Source organism: Trematomus bernacchii, unplaced genomic scaffold (genome assembly GCF_902827165.1).
Source record: "Trematomus bernacchii unplaced genomic scaffold, fTreBer1.1, whole genome shotgun sequence".
Lineage (NCBI taxonomy): Eukaryota > Metazoa > Chordata > Actinopteri > Perciformes > Nototheniidae > Trematomus > Trematomus bernacchii.
The window spans coordinates 2,322,063-2,334,240 of NW_022987641.1; the positions used below are offsets into that span (position 1 = coordinate 2,322,063).

The following is a 12,178-nucleotide window of genomic DNA, read 5'->3' on the forward strand; positions in this document are numbered from 1 at the left end:
GAAACAAACTCAAACACAGCCATGCACAGGCACACTGTTGCCTAGGGAAATGTCAGGTATGGTTAACTGAGCCTTCCACCTGAGGCTGCGAGGCATTGCAGAGCTGATCGGAACAGGCACCGCATGTCCAATTGGCTTTCCTGGTCTTCTCAACACATCGCACAAAGCCTCAACCCAGGCTCAGCCGTGATTTATTGTACTGTGCAGGAGACATAACAGGGGATACATCCACCTAGCTGCAGTTCTCCCCTCATACGTGATAATTCATTTGTATTCTTTACACCCGTGACACACATTCCTTCATCCAATGGCTCTCCTTTCACATATATTAGTCCTTTTTGAACATGGTTATGTGTGTTTTCCTGTTTCTATAGGTGTTCGTTGGTATGACGGTTTTAATATTTTCCTGGAGGCCATAGGTAGAAATTATAAAACTGTTAAAACATTAACTTGCATTTGAATATGCCACATAGTCTTCACATTCAGATGAGCATTAAATGTTCTTGCCCTTCCCCTGCACTTTGGTGACGTGATCACCGCCCCGTATGTCGGCCCCTCTGTGCCAGGATTACATCATCCTGTACGCAGTGCCAGAGAGAGGAGCTGATGACTCTTCCAGTGATGTCAGTAGAAGTGTAAACTTTAAAGCAAGAAGCACATGAAAAAAGCAGGACATGAAGCCTGAATGAGTCATAGTGTACGTGCGGGAAATAGAATAAAGAAGGTATTGTAACGTGTTTGATGTTGAAAGCAAACTTTCTTTCTTTTTGTCATGCCTCTCCCATCATCAGCCTACAATCCTCCTATTTTTTGTTACTTTTTAACTTGTGCAGAAAAACTAATTTCTGCTCTTCCTTTAATGGATAAATGAAAATAATTTCCTTCAGCAGAGATGTATGATTGCTGTTACTCATCTGGTTGATGGGATTTTCCTCATCAGAGCCAGCCCCGGCTGATAGATGACAACCATATCATTTTGATAGCTGTCAAGCATCAGTGTGAAGCATGGGAAATATCTGTGGAATTTGACCCACTGCCAAGTGTTCAGCAGATGACCCCGCAGCAACACAGCGATGGTGTTGGTGCTCGATATGAGCTGCTGAGACTGCTCAATAGTGGAGGCACCAGCTGGAGAGACAACAGGAGAAACTGCTGCTTTCATGGGAGAATTAGTGACGCATCCTTCTTTCTTTATTTTCCTGCCACAAATTGCATTCAGCCTGTAGAGAAGTTTAATGTCACAGTGGCAAACCTTTTCACCCCCATAGTTCTGATTACATGATAACATTATTTAAGCATTTGGCTTTTGTTAAGGTGCTACCTTGGTCTAACAAGTATGTGCTTTAAGTTTTAAGGTTTGGTTGAAATGTATGCATTATTTTTGCATATCCAAACACTTGTTGGTATCCACCTTTTCATTATTATTAAGAATATACATGTGACTCCTTAAAATCAGGAACGTGGGCTTTTCTTTTGGGCATGCATCTCCACCTTTTGGCATTTGTACGTGTACTAAGCCCAAAGCCGTTAACTGGCAAGAGGCATCGGTCTCAAACTGTGGTAAAACCCTAATTGAGATGCATGTGAACGTATTCGATGAAAATGTGGATGAAGAACAATTGTAACAAAGTAGAATTGAATCTAAATAGTTTCAGTCTTGAACCCCCTCAAACAAAGAACACGACGGAATTCTTTCAAGATTGCCTCTGCAACTCACATTAAAACTAGCTATAAGTGAGCTAAATGAAGGCTATTTTTACATTTTCCACCGTTGTTACGCCTAATAACCGCACATATTAGCTGCATTTTAAATGAGTGTCAGAATAATTGGTGGGATTAACTTTCTAATGATGTTTGCAAGCTAACTCTTTAGTTAGTAAAGAAAACTTATCCTGCAGTTTAACCGTTCAGCCCTGGGGACCCTGTCACACTATAAAACATGTGATTAATGGGCTTTTTTTTTTCTTCACGAAACTGTGTCTCAGGGCTTCTTAAAATGTAATAAACTATGAATGTGTCATACTCACTTAACGGGAAAGAAACTAAGCTAACTGACGATATGAACCATTTTTACCGAAACAAAACACAAGTCTCACAAGAAGCGTCTAAATGAGCCCTGAGCGAAAAAATGCTAACGCACTTAGCACAGAACTCAAGGTATAAATTGATTGATATACTTATCGGATCTGCACAAACAAGCTTTGCTAGCAAGCTGAGATTCCACAAATTCTAGAAATATAAGTATCATCACTGAGCGATCAGAACTCGCTACAGGGGAAGCAAAACCAGACAACACACGACGTAGCTTTAGGTAGCAAAAAACGGAGATATGCTCACCTTTTCCTATTTTTCTGATCAAAAGTTGTGTTCAATGGCATTAAAACGAGAAAAACTTGGTTGAAGGTTAATCCATAGGTTAATCCAATGTGTCTGTCACTTTGAAAAAATTATTGATAATCCATAATTCAATTTTTATGTCAAAAACTGAGTTTTCATATTAGCTGCTAATGATAGCTTCCAGAGTGTATGACAGCTTCCTGTTTTGGGTATTCTGGCTACGCGTCACTCTCACTCCTTATTTGGTAACGTGTGTGTGTATGTGGAACTTCCCTTCGATTCCATTGGCTCTAACGGTTAAAAAGAGATGTCAATCATCAAAATCGACCGAGGGGGGCCAGAGATATCGAAAATCCACCCAAATGACCCCAGAAGTGTTTTTTTTGTGCTAAATCTCTAAAAAGGTCAAATTTCCCTTGTTTTGCATCAATCTTGATACAGGGTACTTATTATATGTTATAGTTTGGATTCCTAAAGCTTTTAGTCTACTATCCCATCATTCAAGGGTGGTTTTCACTATAAGTAATGTTTTCTTTTGGACGTACACAATCATTTACATTTCTTTACTATGTTCAATCTGAATTTACTTTAAAATAAAAAAAATCTATATTGATTCTGACTCTTCTACATCCAACTCACAGGTTTATCATTGCTTTGAGAAAAAAGATAATTAATTTACCCCTTTTAGAAGTGAAGTTATAGTCATTTGTTCTGGGAATGTCATTTTCGAGCCTGAGACCTGGAAAACAGGCTCGGGGTTTAACCCCTTCAGGTGACAGACCTTTCTCTCCGACACCAGAAAATGCTTCACTCCTGTTCCCCCCCAGCTCTCTCCCTCTCCCCTTGTTCTGGCTCCGCTGTCAAAGGCTTCTCTTTTAAGTTTTAAAGAGGGGGAACCAACGGGAGCCTAGAAAGAGCTCCTTTTTCTTAGATTTGTATGGGGGGACATTAAATCTTCGTTGATATTTTAGGTATTGCTTTCACTAAACGAATGTTTCTGATGACATATCCCAAAGTTTATGGGACTGATATTTGCAGTGCATCACATTTCCTCCTCTTGCGCTCTGAAGGCAAGGCAAGTTTATTAGCACCTTTCAACACAAGGCAATTCAAAGTGCTTTACAAAAATGAAAGTCATTAAGAGCATTAACAAACATATTATAAAATGGCATTTAAAAACAGTCATTAAAAAGCAAAGATAATAAAACATGAATAACAAAGGTACATGAATAAAAGTTACAGTGCATTGTAAGATGTAAATAGTTCAATTAAAAGCAGCGGCAAAAAGAAAAGTCTTCAGCCTGGATTTAAAAGTAGTGAGAGTTGCAGCGGACCTGCAGGTTTCTGGGAGTTTGTTCCAGATATTTGGAGCATAATAACTGAACGCTGCTTCTCCATGTTTAGTTCTGACTCTGGGGACAGAAAGCAGACCAGTCCCTGAAGACCTGAGAGTTCTGGATGGTTAATAATTTAGCAGTAGGTCAGAAATGTATTTTGGGCCAAAACCATTCAAAGCTTTATAAACCAGCAGCAGTATTTTGAAATCAATTATTTGACACACAGGAAGCCAGTGTAAAGACTTCAGAACTGGAGTGATGTGATCCACTTTCTTAGTGTTAGTGAGGACTCGAAGTCAAATTTGTCCCCAGCTTTCGTGTCATAGCTGTGATCTGAAAAGGAGGAGGCTGGTTGTGTTCAGACAGACATGACGCAGCATAAAGCTTGACGGTGAAACGGTTTCATATTTACTATCAAGTGCTGCAGTGGAGTCAAGTAGGCCACAATGAGACAGAAAGTGTGAATAGAGCTCAAATGTTGCAGCTCTCCTGACACTGGCACCGTCAGGAGTTTCTTTTAAAGGGATCAAATACAAGGACTTTTTCCCTTCCTTTTTGTTAGCGTTCTCCTGGGGAAACTGCTCTGGCTCTCTCGTCCATCTCCAGCTCTCTCAGTTCTGCAGAAAGCGAGCTAAGCCTCTTGGGACGCCCGAGAGTCTGCACTGACGTAAACCTTTCAAGGAAGCTTTTTTTATATGACTGTGCGTGTGTGTAAAGGGAATGATACCGTTTTTCAGGACTGCATTTTAGGAGTATCTCTGTGTGTGTGCAAGATTGGTGCAGTCCTTGTTCAAAAGTAATCTGATTTAATTCAAGGGTATTTTTGGCCTGATAATCCACCTCACAGTGATGTGGAATACATCATTTTAACCTCACAGAGACACACCACATGTGTATTTGTGTTGAATGTGTTTCTCTCCAAAAGCCTTACACACTTTTAGCTTGTAAAATGATAAACTGGCAATTATAGCGACTCCCAATTTGCCAAATGGAAGTGAAGTACTGCAAAAGATTACCATTTTTATTTTTAATTAACATGATCATAGTACTGCTCGTAGTTGTACTTGAGATGAGATGACATGTGGAATGCATGTATTTTTTATTAGCCAACCTACATTTATCTCAAGGACTGTTATAAAGAGTACCTTGTTATTGTTTTTACTGTTTCTATATGTGGAATACGTATACGCAGAACATAGTTTTCAAGCAATTCTCAAAAGAAGCAATTCCTTTTAACCCACTTTACAATTATATTTAATGTTTTTCTTTCTCTGCTCTTGATTTGACTTTGACCTTGACTGTAAAATACAGTAACTACAAAATGTTGCATCAAACAAACATTAAAAGAAAAGAATGGCAGCAAACAAGAAAATCCCTTTTTTATCCAGCAGCCATGCAGCCTTACAGTCCTCAGCTGAACCACTTTAGTTCATATGTTTGCATCCTCCAAGGTCAATCGTATTTTTATTTACCATGTTTGGCTTTCTGGGGCTGCATGTTATTGCAATGTGAGAACATGTTGACAGCTGCTTTTTTCCCCTGGTCTGTAAAACTAATCCCTCAATTATTGTAAGATTTGTTTCCCTCTCTTTCTCTGTCCAATAATTCTAACAGTATCACTTCAGTGTGCAAAGATATTTTTCTGCCTTGAGCCGAGCAGAACCATCCGGAGAGATATTGACACAGTAAAACTGAATTCAACACAAGGAGGAGCGCATCGACAAACACATTAGACACGAGAAGTTAAAACAAAATACAATGAAACCATGGTGTGCAGATTACACTCTGCTTCAAACAGACCCAGTGTGTTGAAGAGCTTATAAAAGCTTATAGATTTTTATAGGTGGTTTTAGCGGGCTTAGGCCACGAGGGGAACTGAGTCAATGGTGTGGAAGATCGGAAAGCAGGTCATGCGATTTTGGTTTAATCTTCAGCATTTGTATTGATCCAACATTTTGAGGGAGGTGTTGGAAACTGGAGGCAAGGGCTAGTGTTGTAACTTATCTGGAGACAGTATTTCCCGAACATTGTCGTCAAAACGATTCAAAGAATAATTAGGAAATGATTGCTCCTTGTCTTATCATGTCAGTGAAATTTGAAACATGAGCAGTTTTATGATACAGGACATGATTGTTGACTTTTATGCTGGCTTGGTACGTGCTATCTCTGTGGCGCAGCTGTGGCTTTTAAAAGGTCCCCTCATAAACCAAAATGGCTATAAAATGCCTGCAAGTTGTTTTTAAAGGGAAAGAAAGAGGCAATAGTAAAGATGAGCAGAAAGATGGCAAAAAAGAGAGAAAATTGGGAAGGGAGAGATCAAAGCAGGAACAGATGGACGGTTATGAATCAAAGGAAAGGTGCATAAAAAGATAAAAATATATCTCTCTCTTTGCATCCCAGAATACTCCCCTGTGAGGATTTGTATCTCAAATGTGGAGAAATGATTGATTCAGATGTGACCATGAAGCTTTTATTGTACACAGGGGGATGAATGTCATTACAGTCGTGCATCTTCTAACCAGCTGGACGCTTCTCCTTTTTGCCAATAACACTTATTGATTAAATTCAAATGAGCTCTGCTTCTTTTAAACGCCACGTCAAGAAAAGGATGTTTTGGCGTCCGAAATTGTTCTTTCTTTATTCATAAATCATATTGTCAATCAGTCCGCACGTAAAATCAGGAACATGTCAGAGTGGGATGTTAGCGAAGTTACCCCAACTAGAAGTAGTCATTATTTAGAAAATGCAATTGTAAAGTTGATTAAAAGCTCATATCGATTTGATGGACGTGGGGCTACATGGAGTATCTTGTTAGCCTAGCTTAGCATAAAGTACGAAAGTAATACATACAGACATATTCTGGAGTCTCGTCCTCACCACGGTATTGCCAAGCAACTATAAGAGAAGTGACTGCACGATAGATTTTACACTTTCTAAACTGATTTTAGAACAAACACCAACATATATCTTATCTAGTGAGCTTTAGAGACACTAGTGTGCATTTTGTTACCTTAGGACAGGGCGTGGCTAGCTGTTTCCCTATTTGCAGACTCTTTGCTAAGCTAAGCTAACGACACTAGCTCCATATTTAGCATGCATAACAGTGGTGACAATCTTTTCCTGCAACTCTTGCGTATTTCCCCCCCCCCCCTATTCCAAGACTTTATTAGGTTTGTGAATGTTTGCTGTACATTTCCAGCATGTAAATAAGAAAACCACAGCATTAATGCAACACATTTAAAGTGGGTGTTTCTCAATGTCGAGTAAAGCTGCTCCAGAGCCACTATTTCAAGCATACTACGTCATCAAGTGCCGCCGAAGGAATGTTCTAATGTCCAGCATACTTGGAATTCTACCGAGCCCGGCATACTTCGTAGCGAGAAATTTCGAGGCTGCACATGTGTAGACTCGGCGGTCTTAAGATCCCCACAATGCTTTGCGCACGGACCAATTTCCTGCACACTTGCTCGCCTGTTCCACTCTTCGTTTTCCGAATGCCAGGAAGTATTCTTGCCTCGCTTCTGAAGCAAGTGACTCGGAAGACATGTGCTACCAAGCAAGCGTACTAGACATTGAGAAACACCCCGACTCTATTAACCTAGATGTTTTTATACCTTGTCCTGCAGAATATACAGCCTCTATCTGCAGGAGCAAGAGGCTCAGTTGTTTCCAACGCTGGCACTAATCTGCGTCCCCTCAGAGACCGCCTGTGTTCTCGACCTATTAAAGACGGCCACAGCGGTGTCATGGTCGTTACAGCGAACACAATTAGAGGAGCCGTTAACAATGGGAATTAATTTGCTGTCATGCCCTCCTTGTATTGTCTACTGTTGCTGTCAAACACCCCCCTTTCTCAGTCTTTACAGAGCGGTACAATAAGAGACCTTTAGAGTCTGCTTAGCCAAGAAATTCTAACTTTTCAAAGGACCTTTTGTATCTTGCAATAAACTGTTGCTGAAAGAACAGATTGAAGTAATCTTTAAGTGAACCAGCCTTCTTGAAAGACGTATACAAGAAGACATACATCTCTTCTTTTCCCGGAGGACAAACAGAAAGAAAAGCAGAGGGTGAGGAGGGCAGAGAGTTTGCCTACATGTCAGAAGATGGAAAGGCAACAGGGGGGCGATAAGTGATCCAGGGGTGGTTACTGCTGAGTTCACTGTACAGGCCTTACATTCTCATTTAATGTCTGAACTCTTTCTCTCCATCCTTCCATGTGTCCTTAGTCCATGGATAAGGACACGGCATATGGAAGCTGCTCTTTTTTTTACTGGACACATCTTCTGACAGCAAGAGTAATTGAGCAAATAGCCCTCTTGCACACATCGTGCCTGCAGGACCCAGAGCAGGGGGGGATGGGGAGTTGTAGAGAGGATGGATGGAAAATCAGTGTAAAAGGGGGCAGATGAGAGGAAGAGTGGGGGGAAGGGATGATGCTGGAGAACGAGATGGATTAAGGGAACGTGAGGAATGTGAGGCAGCGACCAGGTTGAAAGATAGGACACACTGATGGAGGAGGAACGTGAAGCACTCAGGCCTTCTCACATGCACGTTAACATTTTATAACCTCTCTCTTTCTCCGCTACATTTCAGTATCACCAGTTTGTTCCAGAAGAAAAGGGGAATGTCGATAAAAATGTACACAGCCATACTGCCAAACTACGGGGACATTTATTTCAAAAAATCTGTTTTTGTTGATAGAAATGCTCAAAATAACCTCTTCTTTAATTGCTAGACTTGTCATACTTCTTAAAGTGCAACCTTAACATGTTTGTGAGTTGTATGGTAAACATGCTGGAGGGGAGGAATTGACTTATTGTTTAAGTGATTTATCAAGCAAAAACCCTCTGGTTCCAGCTCCCTGAATGTAAAGATTTGCTGTTTTTTATTATAATATATCATAGTAAACTGAATATATTTGACCATATTCCAACATTTAATTGACAACATGATTGATCAGCAAATCCTAAAGACAGGCAGCCCTGTAGCCAAATGTACTTAGTTTTATTATTCAAGGGAACAAACTTTACAGAAACATTTTTTAAACCACATCAACGTCTCTGTCCGTGGTGTGTGTCTCTTTGTTTATCTCCATGGTGATAAAACACTGTCTCTACTTCTGTCTTTATATCATTCTTAAGTTAAACTGAGCAAAGACAGACAGCAATCCAAAGCACAACAGTGTACATTTAATGGCCTTTCACTTCATCTGAATTTGTAATCATTTTATGTACAAACTCCATCTGAGACACTGTTCATATTTTAGTTGTAAGGCTACAAACACATTGCACTTTACATTGATATTATGTGACCAGTTGTAACCTGGTTAAATCTTGAGAACAAACATATATTTATATATGTAAAATAAACACAGTTATGTTCACATTTACTGGTTAGCTTCAAACGCAATAGGGTTCATTCAAATCCTTTCTGTGTTCTTATCCCAATGAAGACATTATTTGTTCTTCGAACTCTCTTAACTGCACACACTTACAGCCTACTAAATGCCACCCTTTCATGAGGAGGTGATAATTGTGTTTGTTTTTTTTATAGACATAATCAACACCCCTAAACCCCATTTACGGCTACCTGTTCTGCTTGGTTTGTGGGCCTAATACATAGAGAATCATTTTACCAATGAGTAAAAACAACAACTTTCAAACTGCACAGCATATCAAAACCAAACAAGTGAGCAGTGACTACAGAGCTGTAAGGAGATCTGAAAAAAAAAAAAAAACTATAATAGTATCAAATCATGCCCTAAAAACAAGTTAAATCTTAATGTACACCCACTTGTATTCATATTCTACAATGCCCTGAGTTCAGAACAAATCTGGCAATCATCAATGGCAGCGGTGACTAGAGAATGTAATTGAGCGGTCTTGCCGACATCGGAGCATCGTTGGTCTTTGACATGGTGGTTAAAATATATCTGGCTGTACTTACATTCATTGATACGGCTGTACTGTAAATCTAGCACCAAAGATGTCCATGGCTCAAATCCAGGCAGCCATTGTCTTCTGTTTGCCAAACTAAGAAAGAATGAGTCAGAAGACAGACTATTGGTCAAACCGGCTACAGCCAGGAGGCACAGTGAATGCTGACTGTGGAGTAAAATCAACTGCACCCAATTCTAGTTGATCCCAAGGGATGGGATTTAAAATATGACTTGAAGAATGAAGAACAGATCATGACTTTACATTGTTTTAATATTTTCTATCTCTTTTCCCGCAGCAACCAAACAGTGCTTCACCAGTTCTGCTGCCCCGCCCCCGAGGCCCATGACGGGGAGACCTCTACTGCCTGTGTCCCCAGGTAAGACCTCCGCATCCTTTAAACACCTGCACAAATATTAAGTTGTTTACTTATATTATTATTTATATTTATTATTTATTTCCTTTTGAACAGTTTCATTTGTATTGTTTGTACATTGTAATTGCAGCCACTTACCATGCATCCTGTTAGTAGCGGTGCGGCCGTAGCTCCTTTAGGCAACACAACTACCCCAGCAGAGGTTTCTGTACGTTGAAGTGGTTGTAAATGCTTCAGGTCACTTTCAGGGACAATCTGAATTCCTAACCTCCATGATCATTATAAGCCAATAAGAGGGAGATTGTTATATCAGCTTGGGTTTTGGGTCCGGTTGAGGCTGTGAGATTGTTTCCTGAGTGATTATGAGACCGTTATTTCCACAGAGGTGTCAGATAAAGATAAATAAACTCAGCTGTAATATCCAAATCAATCACTTCCAGATCCCATTTCCTGGACAATGCTCAAGTCCTTGGTGAGTTATTGGAATAATATTACATTGAGTTTAGTCAGCAAAGCAAGGCGATTATGTTGTTATCTCTTTATGTCAGATTGCCACATGACAGTGATGGAGCTGATGCTGGCCAATTGGAAATCAAACTGTGTACAATGCATACGATTTCCAAAAAATAAGCTCCTGTAATACATCTAATATGCTTTTGTACCACATCTTTGTGAGGGTAAACATCTAGAGTTGAATTGGAAGTTCGTCAGGTATTAAAAGATTAGATTGGCAAGAACAAAAATAAATAATAATCGCCTTTGATAAGGTAGAGGCAGAATTGACCACACACAATTGTGTTTGCCTCCTGCTTGTATTTAATAATGGACCACCAGAGTTTCACTAATAATTATGGCATTCATCAGGCAGCAGTAGCAATTAAGCAACCCGTCCAATAATAGTTTGTTTTTTTGTCGACTGCTACTCACGCATTGTATGAGCTTGGCAGAAAATAGCAGATTGGCGAACACATATTGATGGCAAATCATAGACCCTGCGGTGCTGGAAAGAATAAGTGGCAGAGCAAGAAGCAAACAAAATCACACTTTAAACCCCTCAGAGGCCTGTGCTGTGTCAGCCACATGGATAGACTGAAGGACACATACATGTAGGGTTGAATGGAGAGCAGGGACTCTTTTTATTTGCTTTGTTTGCTTTACCAGATCATTTCTCCGGTGTTGACTGACTCAAAACCCAAGTCTCTTACAGTATTTGTTGTCACAAAAGTCCCTTAATGCCTCTATGTAATACATTCATAGACAGTGGTAGAAGTTGAACAGGAGGTACTCACATAAAGTCAAAGATGGAGGGGAAATTGAAAAGCCAAAAGTCGTGAATCGATGGTCGTTCAGCAGCTTGCTCGATAAAAGCTGTTTGGTGCTGTTGTGTTTTGTGATTGCTTTGGGCTTAGGGACCATTAGCTAAAGGTACAAACAAAGTTCACAACAGAAGGGCTTTGCTAACTCACCGTTCTCTGAAGCGAACCACTTCAAAGCAGGACTCTCTGGGGCCGAGACAGAAAGCAGCTTGTGGTTTTGTCTTTTTCGTTCTTGTTGTTCTTGTTGCGTCTTATCTCTTTTTGAAAGCCGTCGTTGATTTCCGTATTTCCGCATTGTTGTCAGTGATTTGTTGGTCATTTACTCACGTGGCATCACCACATCACATCACAGCGACACAGCTCCACATGGCACCCACACCTCATCGCATCCATCATCATTCATGGTCACTTCATTCGGGCTTGTCTCTCCACTGTGCTCACGTTAAGTTTGAAAGAGTCATGTATGAGTATTACCATGTAACAAAAGTGTAACTATGCAATGTAAAAAAATACCATAATGCATTGGTGTGTGTACTGTAGGGTCTTTCCCATGCTGGAACCTGGTGACACATGTAATGCATCTGTGTTCATGTGAAAAAAAACAGTTCTTATCATGTTGCATGCTTTGGCTTGGCAGTGATCAGAACATAGCTCCCTGTCTTTCTGTGTGTGTGTGTGTGTGTGTGTGTGTGTGTGTGTGTGTGTGTGTGTGTGTGTGTGTGTGTGTGTGTGTGTGTGTGTGTGTGTGTGTGTGTGTGTGTGTGTGTGTGTGTGTGTGTGTGTGTGTGTGTGTGTGTGTGTGTGTGTGTGTGTGTGTGTGTCACTACTGTACACACAGCCTACATTAGATTACTTATATACCCTGGGAAAACACAC

The 12,178-nt window shown here is 40.3% G+C and overlaps 1 protein-coding gene across 1 annotated transcript in view; it reads left to right on the top strand.

Annotated features, from left to right (window-relative positions):
• LOC117484822 (IQ motif and SEC7 domain-containing protein 3-like) overlaps positions 1–12,178 on the top strand; it is a 110,520-nt gene that overhangs the window by 8,093 nt on the left and 90,249 nt on the right. Inside the window, 1 exon segment of the mRNA XM_034133254.1 lies at positions 9,909–9,989. Within this exon segment, the coding sequence (XP_033989145.1) occupies positions 9,909–9,989 (81 nt within the window).